This window comes from Notechis scutatus, chromosome Z (assembly GCF_049901735.1).
Source record: "Notechis scutatus isolate UNSWTSFEM ecotype Mainland chromosome Z, rNotScu1.2, whole genome shotgun sequence".
Taxonomy (NCBI): Eukaryota; Metazoa; Chordata; class Lepidosauria; order Squamata; family Elapidae; genus Notechis; species Notechis scutatus.
Genome location: NC_142025.1, coordinates 118,855,071 through 118,878,950, shown reverse-complemented (window position 1 = coordinate 118,878,950; position 23,880 = coordinate 118,855,071). Strand labels below are relative to the sequence as shown.

The 23,880-nt window shown below is 40.2% G+C and overlaps 2 protein-coding genes and 1 non-coding gene across 3 annotated transcripts; all 3 read left to right on the top strand.

The window, feature by feature from the left end:
- Positions 1–16,622: 16,622 nt before the first annotated feature.
- On the top strand, positions 16,623–17,383 carry LOC148129184 (histone H2B 8-like). The gene has a single exon (XM_087944878.1). The coding sequence runs from the start codon at positions 16,663–16,665 to the stop codon at positions 17,041–17,043; it is 381 nt and encodes a 126-aa protein (XP_087801004.1). The 5' UTR covers positions 16,623–16,662; the 3' UTR covers positions 17,044–17,383.
- Positions 17,384–20,331: 2,948 nt separating this feature from the next.
- Positions 20,332–20,998, top strand: LOC113427174 (histone H4). The gene has a single exon (XM_026689643.2). The coding sequence runs from the start codon at positions 20,339–20,341 to the stop codon at positions 20,648–20,650; it is 312 nt and encodes a 103-aa protein (XP_026545428.1). The 5' UTR covers positions 20,332–20,338; the 3' UTR covers positions 20,651–20,998.
- A 93-nt stretch (positions 20,999–21,091) lies between these two features.
- Positions 21,092–21,163, top strand: TRNAA-UGC (transfer RNA alanine (anticodon UGC)). Its single transcript has one exon. It is a non-coding gene; the product is annotated as a tRNA-Ala (tRNA).
- Positions 21,164–23,880: the final 2,717 nt, after the last annotated feature.

The following is a 23,880-nucleotide window of genomic DNA, read 5'->3' as shown; positions in this document are numbered from 1 at the left end:
AGATCCGGAGGCTGATATCCTACTCTTGCTGGGGAATAAGGCCCCACGCACCTTTCTCTTCTCCGAATCAGTTGGTGGCCATGTAGACGGCCCAGTGGCCATCAAATCTCCACTAGGATGGGGGATCGTAGGAATTGTCAGTGACGCCCAGATCCAGGCTCCAACCCTGGCAAATACCTTAGCACTATCCATTCCAACGGTCTTCTGACGCTGGCCTTAAAGGCTGCCGCCGATCACTACCCTTTCTCTAGGACACCCTAAAAGGATGCCAACAATCACCAGACGTTCACTAAGATGCTCTACATGGGCATATGCCTCTGCAACACCCTTTCCAACAGCTTCCCGACACCCTTTGACACCGTGGAAGCAAGAGTACCGTTCCAACCCTAAAAGGCTGCCAGAAGTGACCACCAGATTTTCACATTTGCTGCCAAGAGTTCCTGTACAACCTAAAAGGCCACCAGAGGTGACTACCAGACTTGCACCAAGAGGCCGAACTTGAAGATTGAACCTCAAGCTTTGCATGCTTTGCTTTGTTTGATGATTTATTAATGTTTACTGGTTTTTTCTTAGTTATATAGCTAATTGTTTATCTTAGTTATATACTTATATGCTATTCAGTTAGTATTACTGTTTACTGCTTATCTTAGTTTATAGTTAATTTTTTTCCTCTTCTTTTAATAGTGGAATTTACAATTCCAGGCAGGGAGTGTGCTGTCCCAGCCAGTCTATGGGAATTGGTTAGTTGCTTAGGAATTGTGAGCTGTCCCCGTAAGGGAATGCATCATGGTAAATGTAGTTAAAGGTATCCTGGGAAATGTAGTTCATGTCACGTGGCCACATCTGTAATCCTGATTGACCACTAAATTGACCCTTGAGGGGTTGAGGGAGGTTTCCCTCCATTCTTGCCTTCACTCATGGACTGATAACAGCTTTCTTTCTAACGCAACGTGATGGGTTAGGAAAATAACCATTTTTACCTGCAATGCTGATGTACAAAGGATTGGTCATTATAGAAGAGCTTCGTCACAAATGCGAGTTATGAAGATACCTGATGTACCAATAAATGTACTTTGTTATGGATGTTTTGTGGAATTATCTATCTGCATCTGCGCAGCCACAAATCCACCTTTGTGCATGAGACAGGACAGAAAAATAGCAATAGCCCTTATACTTATATACCACTTCACAGTGCTTCACAGCCCTCTCTAAGCGGTTTTACAGAGTCCACCTTTTGCCCCCAACAACCTGGCTCCTCATTTTACCCACCTCGGAAGGCGGAGTCAACCTTGAGCCTGGTGAGATTTGAACTGCCAAATTGCAGTCAGCTGGCAGTCAGCAGAAGCCGCCTGCGGTACTGCACTCTAACCACTGCGCCCCCATGGCTCTTACATAAATGGAAAAGAGTTCAGGAAAATCAGAAGCATCTACAATTGCTCTCAGAACAAAATGGCTGCCCACAATAATATAAAGTTTAGCACCTGATTCCTACAGCAATGGTTCACACTTACAATGGTGATGAAACAGTAACTTTACACCAATCCTCACATTTAAAACCTTCTATTACTATGAATCCAAACCATAATTCAAGAGTAGATTTGTGGATTTAATCAAGAACGGTTTTGGGAATACCACATTACTCAAACTAACATCATTTTAAGGACTCACAAATGAAGGCGAAAAAATGTGTCCCAGGATAATGCTGCATTTTAAAGATTATTTGCTTTTTATTTACTAGTCGAGGATATTTTTGTCCCCCTATTCCAAAGTTCTTGGAGATACATAATATAGACCATAGGAACAAATTTTAACTCTTTATTAAATTGGGATGATGGTTGGGGTACCCTCCAAACCCATCACAATTAAGAAAATCAGTTTGAGACACAACCAGTGATTTCCAGAACTGTTTTTCCTCAGAATTAATTTTTTCACAAGTAATCGATGATCCTTTGTTTCATTCCGTGTATCTGTGGCTCCACTATGGAGGTTCGTGGTTTAGGATGAGCAAATCCACTAATCAGGTCAGACACACAGGGAGGGTTTTAGGCCTTGCAGAAGAGAAGATCAACATGGCTACTTGGCTTTCACACCTCACACCCACCTCACCAGATGGCTATTTTTTTTAAATTTTATTTTTCATTCTCTTTGAGTACAAGAGAGTTCAGGAAGATGGGCGCCCTGAGGTGCTGCAGAGAAAAAGGCTTAGGTGTGGTGAAGAAGGCCGGCTGCGTCTTGAGCTGGAGGGCGTGGGTGCGATGTCCTTGGTGGGGATGACGCAGTTCCTCCCTTGGGCGTAGAATTGGAGGATTTACTCAAGAGAAGCTGCAGCTCTTCGTCTCTCTGGGGAAGGAAGAAGAGAGGGACGGAGGCTGAGACCAGCTTCCCAGGAATCCCGAAGAGAAGATGGAGACCATCCCTTGGATGACAGGTTTGGGGCCTCCTCCTTCTTCCTCACTCCCACCTAAATCAAACTATTCTTCTTTCTTGTGCCCAAGATCACTCTACGCTCGCATCCTTCTCTTCTTCTAGATGCTTCTCCAAAATTCAGCGCTTACTTCTTCTTTCAGAGTTATAGTGGATGGGAGTGGGGTCTGAGGAAACGTCTAGCACTGATGATGTTACCCCATTTGGATAATGAAACGTCTGCAAGAAAACAAGCAAGCTCAGACAGCACCGAGCACCCCTCAACAAAGCCATCATCCTGTCTCTTGCAGTGAATAGTATTGTGGGTGGAAGAGCTCCTATTTCCACCTTCTGCTCCTACAGTATGCAGAATAATAGAATTGAAAGGGATCTTGGAGGTCTTCTAGTCCACCCCCTGTTCAAGCAGGGAACCTTATATCTTTTCAGTCAAATTCAGACAAATTACAAATTACTGGGAGAAATGGATCTCCTTTTTATGTAATTGCATAAAGAACCAAAATGGTTGTCTCTCAAAGTGACCACTTTAATTTTCACGAATTTAATGTGTGAGTTATGAAGATATTTTTATCCCAGTTCTGAAATTGGAGGCTTTCTTTTAAAAAGTTACATTTAAATGTAAAACGAATCTTCTTTTCCTTCAAAATTGACCAGCTTTTAGGCCCGTTTCCAAAGTCTCACTGCATCATGTTTTCTTCATCTTCTATTTTGCTTTTCTAAAAAAATTATTCTGCTTGTTTCTTCTATACTCTGAGGAGCCCGTTACAGAAATAGAAATTACCAGTTTTGCACAGAGATCTGAGTTGGGGAGGGAGGGGGGTTGTATTCCATTTAAGCCACTTTCCTTTCTTTTCTCTTTCAGTTCTTTTGTGGATGAACCTGGGAGCAGGTAAGACCAATGCCTGTGCAGACTTTCTTTGCATCCACACAATGCTAGATTGGGATGGTTGGTGCCTGTGAAGGAGAGAGAGGTCGAGATGTAGGAGAAGGAATGGTACAATCTGGAGGGGGGAATTAAAAAGGCTATTGGCCTAGAATCCCTACATAGCCACAAGCAAACTAAGTCCAACCTCTCTTGAGTGTTGCTGACCCTTATCTAACTCCGAATGAGAGCTGACTGTTAGTTGAGAAGATTCTTTTAGCAATAAATCCATTTTATTGGACCTTTGTGTGTAGACATGTCTTTCATGGTTGGCACAAAATATTGCAATACCCAAAATCAATATATGATTGCAAAAGGGATACATTGTCCACTTCTGCGTTTGTGATCACTTTTGTTTTGTGTAGGAATAGCCCCATCTGCATTTGGTCAGGTGGTTTAGATATTAGGTTAGAAAGTAGGAGGTGTGATGATTTGTAGCTGTGCCTTAGCCATGAAAGCTGGCTGGGTGACTTTGGGCCATTCACCAGGAGACAGTGACTTCTAGTCCCACCTTCAGTACAAAAGCTATCTGGGTTACTTTGTACCTGTGACTGTGGGGATGCTGCAATGGTCGTAAGTATGAAAAATGGTCGTGGACCGTGGGTGACATTTTTCAGGGCTGTTGTGACTTCGAACAGACCCTGAAAGAACAGTTGTAAATCAAGGATTGCATTTCTAGGAAGTCCTCGGATAATTTGAATAAAAAACTCTGTGCAGAGAAATTGAAAGAGGTTGGTGGAAACTGGATTCCAGGAGAGGATGAAAAAGGAGGTCTAAATGGTTTCTATCTCCCTCGCAGATTCACGGACACATTCATCTCCTGAGGCTGTAAGATTTTCCTTGACTCCTCCGCACAGCATTTTTGCTAGAGGAGAATGGATGACCTTCAAATGTTCAGTTCCAGACACATATCGGCCACATTATTTCATTTTCCATTGTAAAAATGAGCCTGGTGCTTCCATCCTGGAAAAAACGACTCAGACAAACATATGGAATATCAGCACTGCACATCTGAATGTGCCTGAAACCCAGAAGGTTATTTGCAGCTGCTGGTCAAAATCCCGCACTACAAAAAGTTCCTTTTCTCCACAAAGTAATTCCAGGGAGATCTTGGTTGTTGGTAAGGGAGTTCCTTATTGCTAGAATTCATTGTTTAAGAACTGAAAATGCACCATGAAGATGCCCTCGCTAACCAATCACAACAGAAACCGAGTAAAAAGAATAATTGAATAACAGAGTCGGAAGGGACCTTGGAGGTCTTCTAGTCCAACCCTCTGCTCAGGCAGGACACCCTGTACTATTTCAGACAAATGGCTATCCAGTCTCTTCTTAAAAGTCTCCAGAGATGCAGCACCTGAAACTTCTGGAGACAGGCAGTTCCACTGATGAATTGTTCTTACTTTCAGGAAATTTCTCCATAGTTCTAGGTTGCTTCTCTCTTTGATTAGTGTCCATCCATTGCTTCTTCTCCTGCCTTCAGGTGCTATGGAGAATAGGTTGACCCTCCCAATCATTTATTTCATTAAACTAGACATACCCAGTTCCTGCAACCGTTCTTCGTATGTTTTAGCCTCCAGTCCCCTAACCATCTTTGTTGCTCTTCTCTGCCCTCTTTCCAGACCCTCAACGTATTTTTTTTTATATCATGGTGACCAAGACTGGATGCAGGATTCCAAGTGTGGTCTTACCAAAGCAGTATATAGCAAAGTATATGTAAAGCAGTATAAAACAAAGCTGGGTATTGTAGTTTTCTAGCAGACAAAGGATCTGATATCCATCAAGAAAGGGAAGAAGGATTTTTTATTTCTTGATCCAAGATTCATTCATCCCTTCTGAAAAACAACAACATTTTTCTTATTATTTTCACTCCAAGTCTAATTCTGACCCAAATTTACTCCTCGGGTCCAGAAAAAAAACCTTCCCAGACTACTTAGCATAAATTGGATGACCTGATACCCTTTTCATAAGCTAAATTATCTTTACTGGGCTTATGAATTGGCTTCTGGTTAAAAGAGGAAGGAAGCGAGGATTCTTCATTGCTTCATTGCCCATGATGTTCCTTGGTGATCCCCTTCTCCTTGTGAATCTTGCCTGCAGATATCCCTCCTCCCCCAGTGCTAAAATTGGGCCCTTTGTCCCAGAGGGTGAAGGAAGGGGACTGCCTGCTTCTCCTTTGCTTGGCTGAAGGAAGCAACACCAAGAAGAAGTTCCATTTCTACAAAGAGGAAGTAGAGATCACCTCCAGCATAGAAGATCTTCTTGAACCGTCCACTGAGCCCACCAATCCTCTTCAAAATGCCTCTCTGAGAATCCCTCATGCCTCGATCAACCACAGTGGGGAATTTGCTTGTAGTTATGAAGAGAAGACAAGCAACCGATGGATCATGTCTTCCTTGAGCCAGAGGCTGAATATCTCAGGTGAGCCAGTTGGGGGAAGGTTGGGTGTGTTTAATTCTTGGCTGTGAGACCACCAGTAAATCCCATCACCAAGGTTAGATTAGGGAGGAGAAAGTATGATGTGGAAAAAGGGCAGAGAGTTTCCATGGGATTCCTAAGTAACTTCCACTGAAAAGTTCGAGAAAAATCCATACGTGAACTTGACACAATACAGTGTCTATTTCAATCGCTGATTTAATAGGATTTAAATATTTTCCCCATTTATTTCTATATATTTTCTTTAGATACAATAAGTGCTTGGTGAACAGCGTTCTGTCCGAGTCAGAGCAATACTTTTTAAAATCCTAATTTCTATGTCTGTTGTACAACCACTGATAAAAATTGTCCGATAGTACTCTGTGTCTTCCTTTTCTTTTATCTTCAGTGGACAAATCTATCCATTTCTGCACAGTCTAGTATTTCTTTTATTATATCTTCTTCTGTTGGTGTTTCCTCATTCTTCTAGTATTGTGCAAATACAATTCTTGCCGCTGTCAAGACACATAATATCAAATGTACATCCCTTTTTTATCATATTTTTCTGGTATTATGTCTAACAAAAATGGTTTTGGCTTATAGTCTATAAATATGCTGTTTTAACATTCTTTCTAACCACATATGCATTTCCATCCAAAATTTTTTTTTGCTTTTGGGCACATCCACCACATGTGATAGTATGTGCCCAGCATTTGATTACATTTCCAACCATTTGGTGGACATGGTTTAGACATTTTTGCTAATCTTGCCGGTGGTAAATGCCATCTATAAAACACATTATACAAATTTTCTCTGCACGTAGTTGCCATCTTCAGTTTCTTTCCCAAAGTTTTTGCCAATTCTTTAATTCTGTGTTATATCCCAAAAAAAATTGATGAAACTAAATCTTGGGCTAAATCTAAGGGACTTAAATCTTGAAGAACAGAACAGGCTAAGATGTTCTTGCAAGAAATACTAAATCATCCTTTTTCTTCATTTGTTGAGCCAGTTTGGACCAGAAATTCAGATCCTGTGGGGAGGTATGCCTGGACAGCGATTCTTTTGATAATCCTGCTGGTTCCATTTGCCTTTTATTGCTGGAAGAAGAAGAAAAACAGTAAGTGAAATAATCCAGGCACATGTGACTAAGGCTACAGGCAGTTCTTGACTTACGACCACAATGGAGGCCAAAATTTCAGTTGCTAAGCAAAACAGCTGTTAAGTGAGTTTTGCCCATTTCACAGCCTTCCTCCCCGCAGTTGGTAAATGAATCACCACAGTTGTTACGTTAGGAACACCATTGTTAAGTGAATCTGGCTTCCCCACTGACTTTGTTTGTCAGAACGCCACAAAAGGGGATTGCATGAGCCCGGGATCCTGCAACCATCATAAATGTGAGTCAGTTGCCAAGCGTCCAAATTTGGATCCCGGGAATGCTGCAATGGTCATAAGTGTGAAACAGCGGTCATAAGTCACTTTTCTTGGTGCTGTTGTAACTTCACTGTCACTCAATGAATGTTTGCAAATCAAGAACCACCTTTAATTTGCTGCGAAAATTGTGTGTCTGACATTCCTTCCTCCACTTACTCCCCCTCCCCCCCATGGATAAGACCTTATAAAATTGATTGATGTCAATCAGAATAGAGCTGGAAGGGACCCCTTGGAGGTCTCCTACTCCAACTCCCTGCGCAAGCAGGAGACCCTATCCCATTTCAGACAAATGACTGTCCAGTCTCTTCTTAAAAACCTCCAATGAACAGAGTGCCCATAACTTCTGGTGGCAAGCAGTTCCACCGGTTAATTCTTCTCACTGTCCGGAAGTTTCTCCTTAATTCCAGGTTGGTACTCTCCTTGATTAGTTTCCATCCGTTGTTTCTTGTCCTGCCTTCTGGTGCTTTGGAAAATATGTAAGAGACTAAGAGAGTAAGTTTAACTCTCTTACCTTGAGCCATCTTACTTAGTGTCAGAGGTGGCTACTTGTGTTTGGAGACCTCGACTGAGAGATTTTCTATGGGTGCTGGGTTTGCGATGATGGGGCAGGAAATATGCGATGAAGACTCACCCCTTCCTCTTCCTCTTTCTTTTTACTTCCTCTTTCTATTGCTGCCTTGCTAATTGCCATCCTGGGAAGGGCTGGAAGCCAAGGAACCCAATGAAGAAAAAGAGGAGAATGGGAAGAGGTACCGTCAAGCAGGAGCAGCCGCAGCAGCACCTGTCAAGGTACCATTTATGAGATTCATAAATGCGTTAATTCAGTCCACGCTGGGAAGACCTGGAAAGTTCAACCAGGTTCATGGAATCTCTTCTAGCGGCTGATGGTGTCCTCCACAGTCACTCCACCGTGGCTTGAGAGCACCAAGGACCCCACAAGTGCATTTAATCTGCGATCGACACCCTCTGTTTTTCTTTCTTTCCCCCAGGAATCAGAGGTCATCTATAGCACCTGTCGGATCTCCTCCAGTCTATCTTCACCTAGGCCAGTGATGGAGGACCACTTCCCACCACAGAAAGAAGGGACGGTGTTGTACAGCGACCTTCTCTTTCTACAAACAGCAAGGAAACATGCGGCATATTGACTGCATGAAAAGGCAACGATACACGACTTTGATAGACAACGTTTCTTAGGTCTTCGTTTTTGCAAAAGATGCTTAGGACTTGGTCAGTTTTAAAGAAATGCCATTGTTCAAAGTACAAATATACATTTAATCCAGCTGAGTTTTATTAATTTGTTGGAAAAAATGCACGTATAGCATTCCTTGTTCCATTCTCCCATCCCATTAAAATGACTCTGTAAGATAGATTGATGTAAGAGAAGATAAGAGAATGGATTTGGTTTAGTGGTTAAGGTGTCAAGCTAGAAACTGGGAGCCTGTGAGTTTGAGTCTTACATTAGGTGCAAAACCAACTGGGTGACCTTGGGCCAGTCACTCTCTCTCAGCCTATGGAAGAAAGCAATGGCAACCCCAAAATTCATATCAAGAAGACTGCAGGAACATACCTAGTTAGTTGCTAGGAGTCAAGGAAGAAGAGGAGGAAGTGGTGGAGAAGGGGGAAGGGGAAAGGGGGAGGAAGGAGAAGGAGAAGGAGAAAGGAGGAGGAGGAGGAAGAGGAAGAGGAGGAGAAGAAAAAGTAGTAGTCGTCGTCATAGTAGTAGTAGCAATAGTAGTAATAGTAAATATCTGAATTAAGCCTGGTTGGCTTTGGTTGTATTCGTAGGAGGAGTTTGGGAAGACCAAGCATATTGGTTAGATTGAGAACCACTACTCACTTCTCTGAAGCCACCAAAGAAATATCATCAAAGTGGCTACCAGAAGTCAAGTTTGAGAACCAAAAGAAGCAATATGTTCCCATTCAGTCTTACTTGCGGTAAGCTTTTATCAACAGGATGTGGTTGTGGTTGAGTAGAATTTCCAATGAGTTGTTGGTTGGCTGGTATGGGACGTTTCAGCATGATTAGCTCAATTCAAGGTACTTAGCTTGATGCTATTTGGATGCGGTCATCTCCAGAGTCTAGATAATTAATGTGTCTCTTTTTTGCAGATTTTTGCCAGACTTTATGGGCAACAAATTCTAGTTTTATTGTATTGTCTTCACAGACAGTGCCAACTGTTTTATTTCAATCAGAGACAGGGAGGAATATTGTTGAAGTTGTATGAGAGATTCTCCAAATCCTCTCTTCTCTGGATGATTTTATCCTATAGTTCTTCTTTCCTTATAGAGGTTTTGCATGAAGCATTTAAAAATTGCACTTATGACCTTGGTTTCAAGGATTAGAAAAAAAAAAGGGATCATAGAAAAAGTGAGCTTTTTTGTAATAGAATAAAACTTTGTATTTATATTTGTATTTGTTGCAAAGGAAATTGAAAGCTTATTTCTATTTCTGTCTTTATTTTTGTTTTTTTCTCTATGTTCTCTTTATTCTGTTATTCTTTGTTCTCTTTAAAAAACCATGTTTCTCCTTCTCTCTTCTTTTCCTTCCATCCTTCCTTCCATCCTTCCTTTCTTTTTTCTTTCTTTCTTTCTTTCTTTCTTTCTTTCTTTCTTTCTTTCTTTCTTTCTTTCAGATAACAATTAATCAGAGTTGGAAGGGACCTTATAGGTCATCTAGTCCAACCCCCCCGCCCAAGTGGGAGACCCTACACCATTTCTGACAAATGGCTTTTTGAAAGTCTCAAGTGATGGCATTCCCACAAGTTCTGAGGGCAAGCTGTTCTTTTTCTCTTCTCTTCTCTTCTCTTCTCTTCTCTTCTCTCTTCTCTTCCCTTGCCTTCCCTTGCCTTCCCTTCCTTCCTTCCTCCCTTCCTTCCTTCCTTCCTTCCTTCCTTCCTTCCTTTCTTCTTTCCTTCCTTCCTTCCTTCCTTCCTTCCTTCCTTCCTTCCTTCCTTCCTTCCTTCCTTCCTTCCTTCCTTCCTTCCTTCCTTCCTTCCTTCCTTCCTTCCTTCCTTTCTTTCTCCCACAACACTGTTTACATCTATGAGAAAGAGGCAGCTCAGGTGTTCTCCATTCCTATAAAGAGAGAAGCAGTGGATCAAGGGACATGGCCTTCAAGGCTGCATGGATGAATATACTATGATATTAAGAATTGTGGCTGTTCATAATGTTAGATATTGTAATGTTAGGGAAGAAAGCTCAGCGTTGAATAGTGACAGCTGAAGTTCCTGGTTAAGGAGGGATGAGATAGAAGTGTTCTCATTGACCTATGGGAAACATGTTTGCCAATTATTTGCTTGACTCAGTCTTCCATCCTTTCTTCCACGGTCGATAAAATGAAGACCCAGATTTTGGAGGGCAATATGCTGACTCTAAACTCAGAGAGAGCTGTAAAGTGGTATATAAGTATTATTGCTATTGTTATTTTGAGATAAAAGAGGGCTCGTGATTTCTTGGACTTTAGACTTGTTACTTACTACATCTGAAACTGAAATGTTAAAAATAGAACATCTCAAGTTCTAAGATACTATGAATATTGGAAGCCAAAATAAGGGTATCCACAGATTGCTTCAAAAAAGTGAAGTTGGTACCCACAACATGCAAACAAAACCCTACTCTCTTTTGTGCATGTTGTGATGCCTGTGAAAAAGCTCTAGAACAGTGTCTCTCAACCTTGGCCACTTTAAGATGTGTGGACTTCAACTCCCAGAATTGCCCAGCCTGGGAAATTCTGGGAGTTGAAGTCCAAGTGGCCAAGATTGAGAAACACTGGTACCGAGCTTGGTTGTGCAAGCTTGTAGATGCCATCTTGGCTTCTTGGTTCCCCCTGTGGACATCTCTGTAACAGAAGGTCATCAGAAGGAAAGGAAGGCTGTGGTTCTAACCAGAAATGATGACAGCTCTTTCCTTCTCCTGGGTTTTTACAAATGCTTCTAATTAAGTTAGTTCCTCTACTGAGAATGGACTAAGTTGAGATGTTCTTTCAATTTCACTCTTCAAAATTGAAGAGCAAAATTAGATCGTCACACTCTACAAGTGCCAGAAATCTCTTTGATAGCCATCGAAATCCCATAACTGTCCTGTGGAACAAATACTCAAAAAATATTCTTCTTTTTGGAAGACAAAGCATTTTGGGGCACAGTATATCCACAAGTCTTCCTGAGAGCATAAATCTGAATTGTGCAAGTATGGGCTTTAGAATTATAACAGAAAGGAGATTTATTTACAGGAGATAAATTATAGGGATACACAAAACCAGCCAGTTAGAGGACTGCATCTACTAAAAGTCAGGCTTGAGAACCAAAAGAAGCAACAAGTTCTCACTAATTCTTGGTCAGGGTTAATTTTACTAACAGGATGTGATTGTGGTTTTTAAGTACAATGGTTAAGTTGATCAACAAGTTTGGCCAGTAGTCTTAATATAAGTTGAGACGAAAAACAAAACTCCGTAGTTTTTCTGATGTGTCCGAAGACAAAGGAAATATTTGCTCATACTTGTGAGGGGAAAAAAATAGTCATATAGGTCCATTCTCCGTGGGGTAAACAAGTTGTGGTTGAATGCAACTTTGACAAACCATTTTTGTAAATAATATGGGATCCCTCAGCATGATCAACCCAATTCAAGATACTCAGCTACGTGCAATCTAGTGATTTGCAGGTCTTGGACAATTTTTGCAGATTGTCCCAGGAGACAGGTTGACAGTATGTTCTAGCTTTATTGTCTTGACATCACAAGAAGTGCCAGCTGTTTTATGTCTCTCAGGAACATGAAGAAATCTTGTTGAAGCTCCATGAAGAAGCCTTTAAATTCTTCACTCTCTTCTGGATTACTTTTATTGCATTCTTATTTTTTTTTCTGTTGAAATTCCAGCAACTAGGAAAAAAAGTCATGGAATTGACTTCTTTTTTGATAATTGCAGCAAGATTATTATCAGGTCAAAGAAACAGCTGCTTTATGGGATTCTGGGAGTTGAAGTTCACACAACTTAAAGTTGCCAAGGTTGAAAAACATTGCTTGTAGATACCATCTTGACTTTTTTTTTTTTTTTTGGAAACAATTTTATTGGTTTTTAAAGACAAACAAAACAAACAAAACATAAAAACATCCAGCTTTCTTTCATAAATATACAAGCAGTGTGTCGGTTGGTTTACCAATTTTTTGTGCATCCATTTCGTAGTCTCAATTACAGTTACATTACATAATAACTCATATTATCAATCAGAAATTAAATACCCTGGTATCACTATTAAACAATCATTTGACTATAATTTTATTCATTCATACTTTGCAAGATAACTATAATTTACTTAGTTTATTTTATAACAAATCATATAATCATACCAAATCTATCCTAAAAACATTTTATAGATATATCAAAAAAAAAGAAATATATCTTTATATATTCATTATTTTCTAGATTGACATATGAAATTAGAGAACAAGAGGATAAACAATTTTATAAAATTTGGGACCTTTTCTATCAATGGTTAGATAATAAAACACAATAATAGATACCATCTTAACTTTTTGATCCCCTGAACAGAAAGTAACCAGAAGGAAGTAGGTCAGAAAGATAATCAGAAATGAAGAACAGTTATTTCCCTCAGCTGGGCTTTCAGATGCTTCTAAATGTGACGGCTCTTCCACTGAGAACAGACTAAGTTCAGATGTTCCTTCAGCTTTGCTTCTCAGTTTTGCTAAAGCAGGGATGTCAAACTGGTGGCCCATGGACCGGATGTATCACACACAGGCCACGCCTATCCCAGCTCCACAAATGGGAAAAAGTCATGAAATGTCACATGACAGCAATGTGATGCGGCAAGTTTGACACCCCTGTTCTAAGGTAACATACCCTACAAGAGCCACAATTCTCTTTGATGGGTCCTCAAAATTCTATATATGCCCTGTGAAACAAACTGTCAACTCGCGAAACATCCCTGACCTGCTCTCGAGTTGCCATAGGCAAAGGGGATGGGGAATCGAGCTTCACAGCTGCATCGAGCAACTTGCTATTCAGTCAAAACAAAGCACATTCCAGCCAGCAACGTCAAGGTCATCTCTACTGAGACCCACAGTGGCCAGAGGGAGTGACTTCTACAACCCGCGAAATTGCTTCGTTGGGGAATGTGACTGATGACACACCTTGGGGGGGAGGAGAAAACAGGGTCAAAGCCAAAGCGTGAATTAATTGAGGTTAGAGTTGGCTTCACTTGGTCCGTGCCAACATGAAGCTCCTAATAAATAACTGGATTTTCTTTTGAAGCTTGGCTTGAGGCTCATGATTTAATTAGGGCATAGGTTGGAACCCTGACAGAAACACTCAAACTAAGTTATTCTTTTTTGGAGGAAAAAACAATTTTGGGGTACAGTTGGTGATGAGTCTTCCTCAAGATAAGTCTAGGAAGAAAGAAGGGAGGAAATGATCTTGGATCACAGGAAAAGAGAGCGTAAATTCTTAAACTAGTGTTTCTCAACCTTGGCCACTTCATGTAGACTTTGACTCCCAGAATTCATAGCTGGCTGGGGAATTCTGGGAGTAGAATCAACATGGCTCAAAGTAGCCAAGATTGAGAAACACGGCTGAATTTCATAACTATGGTTGGCACAGCCTCAAGCCTTGAATAATGCCATTCAACTAGCAAGACCTCCAGGATATTCCTATGATTCATTAACATAAACTTAGGGTTCACATCCATATCTTTCAACCAACAATTTTTAAAAAAAAAATACTCCCTTTTGCTTTTCTGCGGTTGAACCATAGGGCTAATTTTGCCAAACTCTGATTCAGTTTGAAGGTACTTAAAATCAATCAAGTGAAACCTACCAAGAAACCACCAGATCTTCTCTTACTTTGGGGAACACTTTCACGATTCATAATTTGAATGTCTGGAAGGGCCTGAGGTAAAATCTAACTAAACTCCCTCCCCTCAAAAAAACAAATTTTCACAGACAGCTTCATTATCATGAAGCAAAGCTAGTAAAAAAGAAAGTACGATTAGCTCAGGTTTCTTTCTGAAAAGCCAAAGAAATGAGCTTTAAAGGCTGATATTATGCCAACTTTCCACTTCCCCTGTTCTGTCACGCTCTTCGGGTTTCTAGAAAACAGCCAGGTTCCAGTTTTCACACAACAAAGCTTTAGATGTGGTCTGCCTTTATGTGTGCAGCTATTTATAGAAACAAAGAACGTTCGACCACAACTTGTTTACCCCTTGAAGAACAGAACCAAATGACTGGTTATTTCCTCCACAAGAATAAGAAACATTTCCTTTGACTTCAGAGACCACATAGAGACTTCAAACTTTTGTTTTTATTTCTTGTAGTTTACATCCAGACCACTGGCCTTCTTTTTGCAGAACCTCAAAGAGAACCTATCTGCCCCATAAGCTTTGAGACAGAACATGGCAAGGCTAATTTTCTCTCTTTGGACAAAGAACGTTTATGGAAGACATCAGGATCATGTCAGACTCAGCACTGGCGAAAGCCTTGTAAATCTCAATCCAATGACGCTGATTTTTTTAGGGTTTCATGGCCTATTGACCAAGCAGCAATGGGTGTAACATTGAGGCTTAAGGCAGTGTTTCTCAACCTCAGCACCTTTAAGGTGTGAGGACTTATGAATTCTAGGAGTGGAAAGACCACACATCTTAAAGGTGCTGAGATTGAAGAACACAGGTTCAAGGGTTTATACTCTATCCTCCCTGTCTTTATGAAATTGCTAATCCAAAGTCATTTCCTTCCTTCCTTCCTTCCTTCCTTCTTTCCTTCCTTCCTTCCTTCCTTCCTTCTTCCTAGATGTCAGCTAAGCTGGCTGGGGAATTCTGGGATTTGAAATCCATAAAGCTTAAAGTGACCAGATTGAGAAACACTGTGCTACAGATATTAGGTGTCCTCTTAATTACTCTTGTTAGTAAAGGGGAAAGTGAACCAGTTTCATCAAAAGAAAAAGAAATATATATTTTACCTGCTGAACAACTTTGTTCTGGGGAAGAGCTCAAGCTTCCTGGTTTCTCTCCTATAAATATCATTTAAGGGTTCTTCCTCACCAGTAAAAGTTTACAACTTTTCCCTCCAAGGAGAAAACAAAATATCTTACCAGGTTCCTCAATATCCATTGACCGAATGCCCACAACATTTACATGCACTGTTGTTGATTTTCACCTCAGAGATCTCCAGAGATCTGGTGTCCATCTTCTTCTGAAATGCCTTGTGAGCAATTCCCGGGACCACATTGGTAGAAAATGGACCCTAGGACAATTTTTATTTTCATATCGTGAATGGAAAATGAAGAAACTTCTGAGGTGGAAGTGTGGGCCAGCAGAACCATTTCAGCCTCCAAAACCAGACACTCTGTGGCTCAAACCTATGGAGGCATTTCAACTGAGTCGTCTTGATTCAAGAATATGTTGATTGTTGAGCGATTAAAACATAATTTAATTAAAACCTATCTGAATGGAGCTAGATCCAAAAAGACTCACAGTAGTCTCAACTAAATCAACAGAAAGAAATCCCTAAAATGTGTAACTGATTTCAGTGGGATTAAAGCATCATCGATGTTCCTGAAAATGAAAGCCAATACCATTTAAAATGTGGATGTGTAAGAGAAGTGTAGTTCAAGTATTTTCCTCTTCAAAATACTAATATGCCAAATGAACTCTAAAACGTGGGTTGAATTGCTTTCTTATCTTACAATTATATCAAGTACAGTATGTGGTCTCTCCTTGTGACAAATAATGGACCCAGACCATGAAATTCTGACACAAATTTTGTTGGAGTTTAACTGAATTGGACATTGAAACCTCTTTCTGCTCCTTTATAAGTTTTGACAGAGTTTGCTTTCTGCAGTGCTTTGCCAGTAGGTGCAACCTGGAAGAGAATTGGTCATCCGTTTTAAGGACAATTCAATTAAATAATTATTTGCTAATAATCTTGTCACCGCAGGAAACTTCTTCTGGTTTCTCCTTCATCTAGTTTTGCATTGTAGCTTCCTCGGAGGGCTACACCCAACCCATCGGACTCCGTAGACGCTGCTGAGGCAAGGCAGCCGGTTAGAAACCGGTCAAAAATTCTCTGAAACTATTAATATGGTACCCAATTTTCCTTATATCAATTTTCCTTATATCAATTTTCCTTATATCAGCTAATCCAATTTATTGATTTTATTTGCTTTTAAAGCCACAACAATTCCCTTCACATTCATAGCAATTCGGCTTCAAAATAGACCAATGAGAGAGAAGCCTCACTGAACCAATCAGAAAACAACTCCGGCGCGCGTTCGAACCAAACCAAGCCATCTTTCCTTTATCCAATAGCGAACGAACGCTTTCTGATTGGCGTTCCAACTTTCCCGCCCAAATTATAAGAACCAACAGCAGCTTGACGATTGGAGCGCCTCATCAGCATACGGCTGCTTATAAAAGGGAGCGGAATAACGAAGTTCGCCAGTTTACTGTTTCTCGGAGTAAGAGAAAGAGCGAAGATGCCTGAGCCCGCGAAATCAGCGCCCGTGCCCAAGAAGGGGTCGAAGAAGGCCATCACCAAGACGCAGAAGAAGGGTGACAAGAAGCGCAGGAAGACCCGCAAGGAGAGCTACTCCATCTACGTCTACAAGGTGCTGAAGCAGGTCCACCCCGACACCGGCATCTCCTCCAAGGCCATGAGCATCATGAACTCTTTCGTCAACGACATCTTCGAGCGCATCGCGGCCGAGGCTTCCCGCCTGGCCCACTACAACAAGCGCTCCACCATCACCTCCCGCGAGATCCAGACGGCCGTTCGCCTCCTGCTGCCCGGCGAGCTGGCAAAACACGCTGTCTCCGAGGGGACCAAAGCCGTCACCAAGTACACCAGCTCCAAGTAGGCTAGCTCTCGAGTGGACCGCAGGGAAGACTATCCGCAACCTCATATCCGCAACCCCAAAGGCTCTTTTAAGAGCCGCTCACTTCCTTCTAAAAGTCTGAGGTCGATCTTCGGTACTGTTTTATTTTTTTTTGGCAAGCTTCCCCCCACCCCTTAATCTCTTAAGGTGAATTGAAGATAAAGCATTAATTTGAATACCCGTTGAAGGATTTCTGATTTGTAAAAGTAAAATTTGCAAACTCAGCATGCTGGGATGTGTTTCGTGTTTTTTTTTGTGCCTGCCTGTATTTTTCCAGATCTAATCACTATCACACTTAATTCTTACAGGGGTTGTGCACTGATTTTTCTAGACTTCTATTTTTAAAGCACTTGTTAGTGTGTCACCAGATGTCTTGCTAGAAAGAACTGGACTTTGTTTTTTTTTTTCTGTTGAAGGCATTTAGGATAGAACAGTATTTTTATTGGGCAAGCATGATTGGTGTAAATACTCTAAGTATACATAAAGAAAAGGTACATTCGTTAAGAATAAAGAATCATAACATACAACACTTAATGATAGTCATAGGGTACAATCAACAATCATACTAGGAAACAGTCAATATAAATAGTAAGGATACAAGCGACAAAGTTACAGTCCTACAATCACAAGAAATTTTACTTCTCCAAGAAGTTTCTTCAGCTCTGACAGATATCCTTCTGTCCTGTCAGCTGAAGAAGCTTCTTGGATGAGAAGTAAAATGCCTTCAAAAGAAAGCACAAATATCCAGTTGCCTCCTGAAAAAGCACCTTTGGGACAACCATAATATACAGATAATGGGGGAAGGGAGAGGAAAGGAGTGTGTAAGGGGCACAAAAGGAAAAACATTAACTTGCAACTTTATTAGTGGCCAATTTGGCCATCTCCTAAATCCCATCAGTTTTTTCCATCCATTCTTCAGTGCATTGTGAAAATTTGCATGTTTCTATTTTTGCACCATTTCAAAAACATGCTACATGAAGATGACAAGGTGCAAGTTTAGAGTTTGCAGCACACTGAATCCTGTTAAAGCCTCTTCTGTGAAATACGTTAGTATAATTTTAAAAACACTATAGCAATATGAGGTGTGATAGTAAAAATTATGGTTAAGAATGAGCGTTTGAATCCTTCAAATAGGCAAAACATTTGAGTTAAATTCTGATATCTCCGCAGCTGAAAACTGGGTTTACTTTCTAGAAATACTCTAGAAAGGGTATTTCTACAGTTTTGCTGTACACTATTCTGGAATCTAGGAGTGTTTTCCCAATTTTAATTTTAAGATGGTTGGACTTCAACTTCAACATGGGGAATTATGGGAGTTGAAGCCCACACATCTTAGATTTACCAAAATTGAAAAACACTGGTCTAGGATATCCATACTGAGAGAAGTTTTATATCCAACTATACTATTTCCATCTTCTCTTAAAATGTTAAAAGAATTGTGAGAGAATAGTCTGAGAATCAGTCTCTCCAAGTTAATCAAATTAGCAAACTTCCTCAAACCCTAAAATAAGTTACCCAAACCTAATCCACATATAGAAAGATAAGGTCTGCAAACACAATTAAATTAAATGTCCCAGTAGAACTATATGTTCAACACACACACAACACAAGACTCAGCAGGTAGACATGTCCACATTCTGGACAAGTTTCTCCTATAAAACTTTGCTACTGCACCCCATTTCTCTGCAGCCTGTCCATAAAGGAAGCAAAAAAATTTCTTTCCTCACAGCTGTCTGGATCTTTTTTTTTCTTGTGCAACTCCGGCTCCAGTCTGAGCCCCCAAATTATTCTGACAATACTAGGCTAGTTCATTTTATTTATTAAATTTCTATGCTACCCATAGTACTATACTATCTAAGGCAACTCTGGGTAGCTTAGTATACTGTAAAGACAAGATATAAAAATATTAGAAACAAGTGTAGCTTGGTTGAACAAACTTCCTGAAAGTGGTGAGTGAGATAAATACAGTACAGTTGGCTCACCTTGCTAAGAAAATAGTGTAAATCCAGACTTATTTGTAACATTTCATCACAGTATATTGTTACCTGGAATTTTAGCACTTTAAATAGTGTTATTAGCGTTTTAAAAAGTGTTATTAACATTTTTAATGCCGAAGCCTAAGCCTCTTTTCTATCTTGAGGAAAACTTGCATTTTTCTTCTTAATCAAGGCCATTTCTTTTGGTATGTGAAAACTTCTCTTTTTCAGCTTTAGGAAGTTAGCACCCACCCCTCACCTAGAAAAATGAAATATCCTAGGAAATATTAAAAAGGCAGAATTGGAACTGAACCCAGAAGGATAATTCTTCCAACACAGCACTAAACAATACAGAGGCTATTCTTAAAATCTTCAAATATCCTTGCAAATTTTAAGGAAGATTCAAATCTGGCTGGGAAAGAATAATGAAACCCTATATTTGCCACTTGTGGAATGTTACCTAGAACCCATGTTTTCTATTAGTTCAAGACTTACATGCAATCAGGGTCTTATTGATTAATCACTTGCTTTCTGACACATAACATACACAAATGTGTGTATCATTTATTTTTGTCCCCCATAAAGACTTGACTCCCTTTAATAAATGCTTTTTGCTTTGCCTTAATTACTTGGTGGGTTGTATTTCCATGAAGGCCAAAAAAAAAAAAAACCAACCCCAAATCCCTTTGGGAAGGTAAAACGTGTCTTTCTCAAATTCAGGGATCAAGTTGTTATCAGTTCCATGCCAAATATGGGGCACCTGAGTTTTGAGGCAACAATATGAGTTTAAAAAGCTAAGCAATCAGACTTGCTTATTACAGGGATATACAAGGAAATGCAGGCTTTCAGGCTAAATTGTAAAAACATCTCAGAAATCAATGGCAAATTGTTTTTGCATTGGCCAAGAAATCACTTAAGAGCTGAACTCCAGGGAATATTCCCATCTTTATGAAATTTTCAGTGACAATAAAGGATATAAATTGTAAATGCTTTTTATTTATTAATTAACTGTGATGCCGGTCCTTTGATTTTGATGCAGACATATATTTTGGACAAATGATCCTAATTTCCCAATAAAGAATATATTGATTAGAAACGCCGAGGTGTCTCTAATTCTTGAACCATCATGCCCTTCGCTTCTTTTACAGGCATTTCGATTGTTTGTGAAGCTATTTTACGGGCAACCTGAAAAAGGCGGGGAAAAAGCTGCCGGTTTAGTTTTCCCTCTGGTCCGATTCGGTGGTATATCAGTCCATTTCCCAGTCAGTTTTGACAGTTGGGTTGTTTCCTGTTTGGAAAGGATGTCTGGCCGAGGCAAAGGCGGGAAAGGCTTGGGCAAAGGTGGCGCCAAGAGACACAGGAAAGTCCTTCGGGATAATATCCAGGGCATCACCAAGCCCGCCATTCGCCGGCTGGCTCGGCGCGGGGGCGTCAAGCGGATTTCGGGACTCATCTACGAAGAAACTCGGGGTGTTCTGAAAGTCTTCCTGGAGAACGTGATCCGCGACGCGGTGACCTACACCGAGCACGCCAAGAGGAAGACGGTCACGGCCATGGATGTGGTCTACGCCCTGAAGCGCCAAGGCCGGACTCTATACGGCTTCGGCGGCTAATTTGGAGATCGGATCAGGGGGGCGAACGGAAGAGATGCGGAAAAGGTCCTTTTCAGGGCCGCTCCAGTTTTCCAAAAAAGAGCTGCGTCCGTCCCATGCAAAGACAGGACGTTGCATTTATAAAAAAAATAGATCTTTTTCGCGAGGGTTGATAAAAGCTAATTTCCAAAGGGATTGAATGAAACTAAAAGACCAATGAAAGCCAAGTCAATGTACGGTTCTGCTTTCCATTGTAGTTTATCTTACGATATTCCAGTATGTCTCTTGATTTGTCCCGATTGGTATATGAAGTCCTTGAACAGGACTGGACGAGAGATCCCTTCTGATTGATACGTCCTAGGATGAGATACTTGGATGTAATATAATTTAAAAGGCATTTGATTTTTTTGTCCTCGGAATCTGCGCCTTTTCTATGCCTATTCGAAAACGTTGCGACGGAGAGGGGATGTAGCTCAGTGGTAGAGCGCATGCTTTGCATGTATGAGGCCCCGGGTTCGATCCCCGGCATCTCCAGTCTTTTTGTTTTTTTGTCTTTGTTTTTTTGCTTTTATCACTGCGAAAGAGCCCCAGGCTTGGAAAGAAATGGCGAATTCTGCTTAAATGCAAGATACTAGTCCCCCCCTGCACCGATAAGGCAGTTTCGTTTTTGCCCCTTGGCCAAACTAAAGAGCGTGGGACTTCCAGCTAAATCTTCAGCAGGGGGACAGGAAGTGTGTGTGGGGCATCTCCAGATAAATAAAGCCCGAATTGTTGTATTTGTGATCTCTTTCTGCTTTTGCAACCTTGCTCTACATAGGTGGAGTGACCTGGAAATCGCTTTAGCTGCACGATTGCACCAGATTAGGGATCTGGATTAAGTCAGGCTCCCATTCTGTTCTCAATGATGATGGGGATAGTTTTATAATCTTGGATAGCAGCCTCCAAGGTTTCTCTCTCCTTTCCACAGGCTTGCTGGAACCCAGCACTCCCAGCCCATTCCTCAGGAGATGATGCTTTCATGAATTCTTAGATAAAATGATCTAAATCAGGGGTGTCCAACCTTGGCAACTTTAAGACTTGTGGACTTCAACTCCCAGAATTCCTCAGCCAGCTGGCTGAGGAATTCTGGGAGTTGAAGTCCACAAGTCTTAAAGTTGCCAAGGTTGGACACCCCTGATCTAAATTGTACGTTTCTGCACAGGGTGGCTTACTATCAATAATACAACTCTGTTGTAAACTTTATTGATAAAGGGATTCTAAAGGTACATAAGATTGTTTTTAAATTTGTATTTAGAAATAATTTTAGAAAGTTGGAAATAATGTGTAATTTAAAGTGTGATAAAATGTTTAATATAACTTAGTGAAATTTGTCTTAAGAAAAGGGGAACATTTCATGAAATAAGGATTTGAGATATGATGTGTGGGGGGAATATTTGTGGAAAATTTAAGTATTCCCAAAAGGCATGTTATTTAATTGAAATGGATAAAATGGTTAAGATATAAAGGAGTTGGAGAGAAAGATACAAATGAATGTCAATATTAATTAGATTGTGTTATTTCAGTGGAAATTTTTTTTTTTTTTTGAAAGGAGAGATTTGAAGTAGGAGAAGCAGGAATACCTTCATGAAATAATGATTTAAAATATGTGATGTGGGGGGGGAATAATTATGGAAAGTAGGTGCTCCCACAAAAGTATGTTAATTAATTGAAAAGTAATGTGCTAAGTGTTTATGATATAAAAGAATATGAATATTAATGAATAGATTAGTATTGGTATTGATAATATTGTATAATTTTAGAATGTACCAAATAGAATCCCAATGTAAGTTAGGTATTTTATATTAAGTATTATAATTGTAGGGGAAAGAGGTAAAGTCGTCATACTCCAATTAGTGTACAGGAGAAGCTTTTTTTAAAAAAGAAAGATAAATCGATAGCTGGATAAACAGACAAAGAATACTAAATACTATGATTTGAATTGAGATGAGATAAATAAAATAAAACTAAGAGAATCTAAGAGAGAGAAGAAGCTATATAAAAAATTGAAAATGGTAATAAGATATGGAATGGCATATAAAATGAATATGAATTTGAGTTGGTGTCTACAAAGAGTTTTGACCCGGGATTAAGCAACTTTCAGAAAAGATGTTTTTTTTATGTTTATATGTTTTGTGTTCTTATGTGTTTATGTTTGAATGAGCTAATAAAACCTTGGAGAAAGGCTAGAAAAGGACAATGGAGAGAAAGATAGAAGAAAATAAAGCAAGTTAGAAAGGGAAAATATGTGATTGTAAGGAAATGTGTAAATGTTGTAAAACTTTCAAATAATTTTTAGAAATTTTTAGAAAAAAGGTTTTATGTTTATCTTGTATGTTTTGTATGCTTTTAAAAATTAATAAAAAAAATTTTTAAAAAAAAAATACAACTCTGTTATATTTTATCGGTTTATTAGATTTTTTATCCTGCCTTTATCTCTTATATATAAAAGCAAAAAAGCACTCACATCATTACAAAATCTCCAGAGCCTACAAACTTGAAATTGGGCACGTAGGTGCCCAATCTTGGCTTCTACGTGCTCTCACTAAGAGGATTTTTCAAAATGACCATCAGCTCATTAGTATTTCTTATACAGAAATTAACACGCTCTGATGCTAAGGAGTTTACTCCCCCTCCCCACCTGAAAAGAAATCTGTTCCAAATGCAAAACACAAGCAGAAGAGTTTCAGTTTCAATTTTAGTTTCACAGCAGCAAACAGCTTTAGTACAGTTGAGCTAAGCCACGCCCAGGCTCCTTGCTGTCTCTTCCTTGCTCACACAGCAAATACTGTTTCGGTTTCCAAACAGCCCTCAACTCTCTCACACACTGTCAGGATGCTAGCCAGATGAATACTGATGGATGCTGGTAGGCAGAAGCAGAATTCCCTCCCCCTTATTTTCCTCCCCAAAAACTAAGCCCGACCACATAGTTTTGTAGTGAAGCACAGGGATCGAGCTAGTTAGTTACTTTATTATGTTGAGAGAAAAATCCTTCTGGGTTCAGTTCCAAGTGGGAAAAAAGACACTGGAAACAGGGAGGCTGTTTGGAAGGTTTAATGGTGAACAGGACCACAAGGCCTGGAGCTCCAGAGTGAAAAGATCAAGAAAAGGCTGAGGTGCAGAGAGTGCCTGGGTTTTATAACCTTTGTTGGGATTTGAATTGGAGCTTGTATTCTGATTGGTTGTCAGACTCCCATTAGGCCATGTAGGGGCAA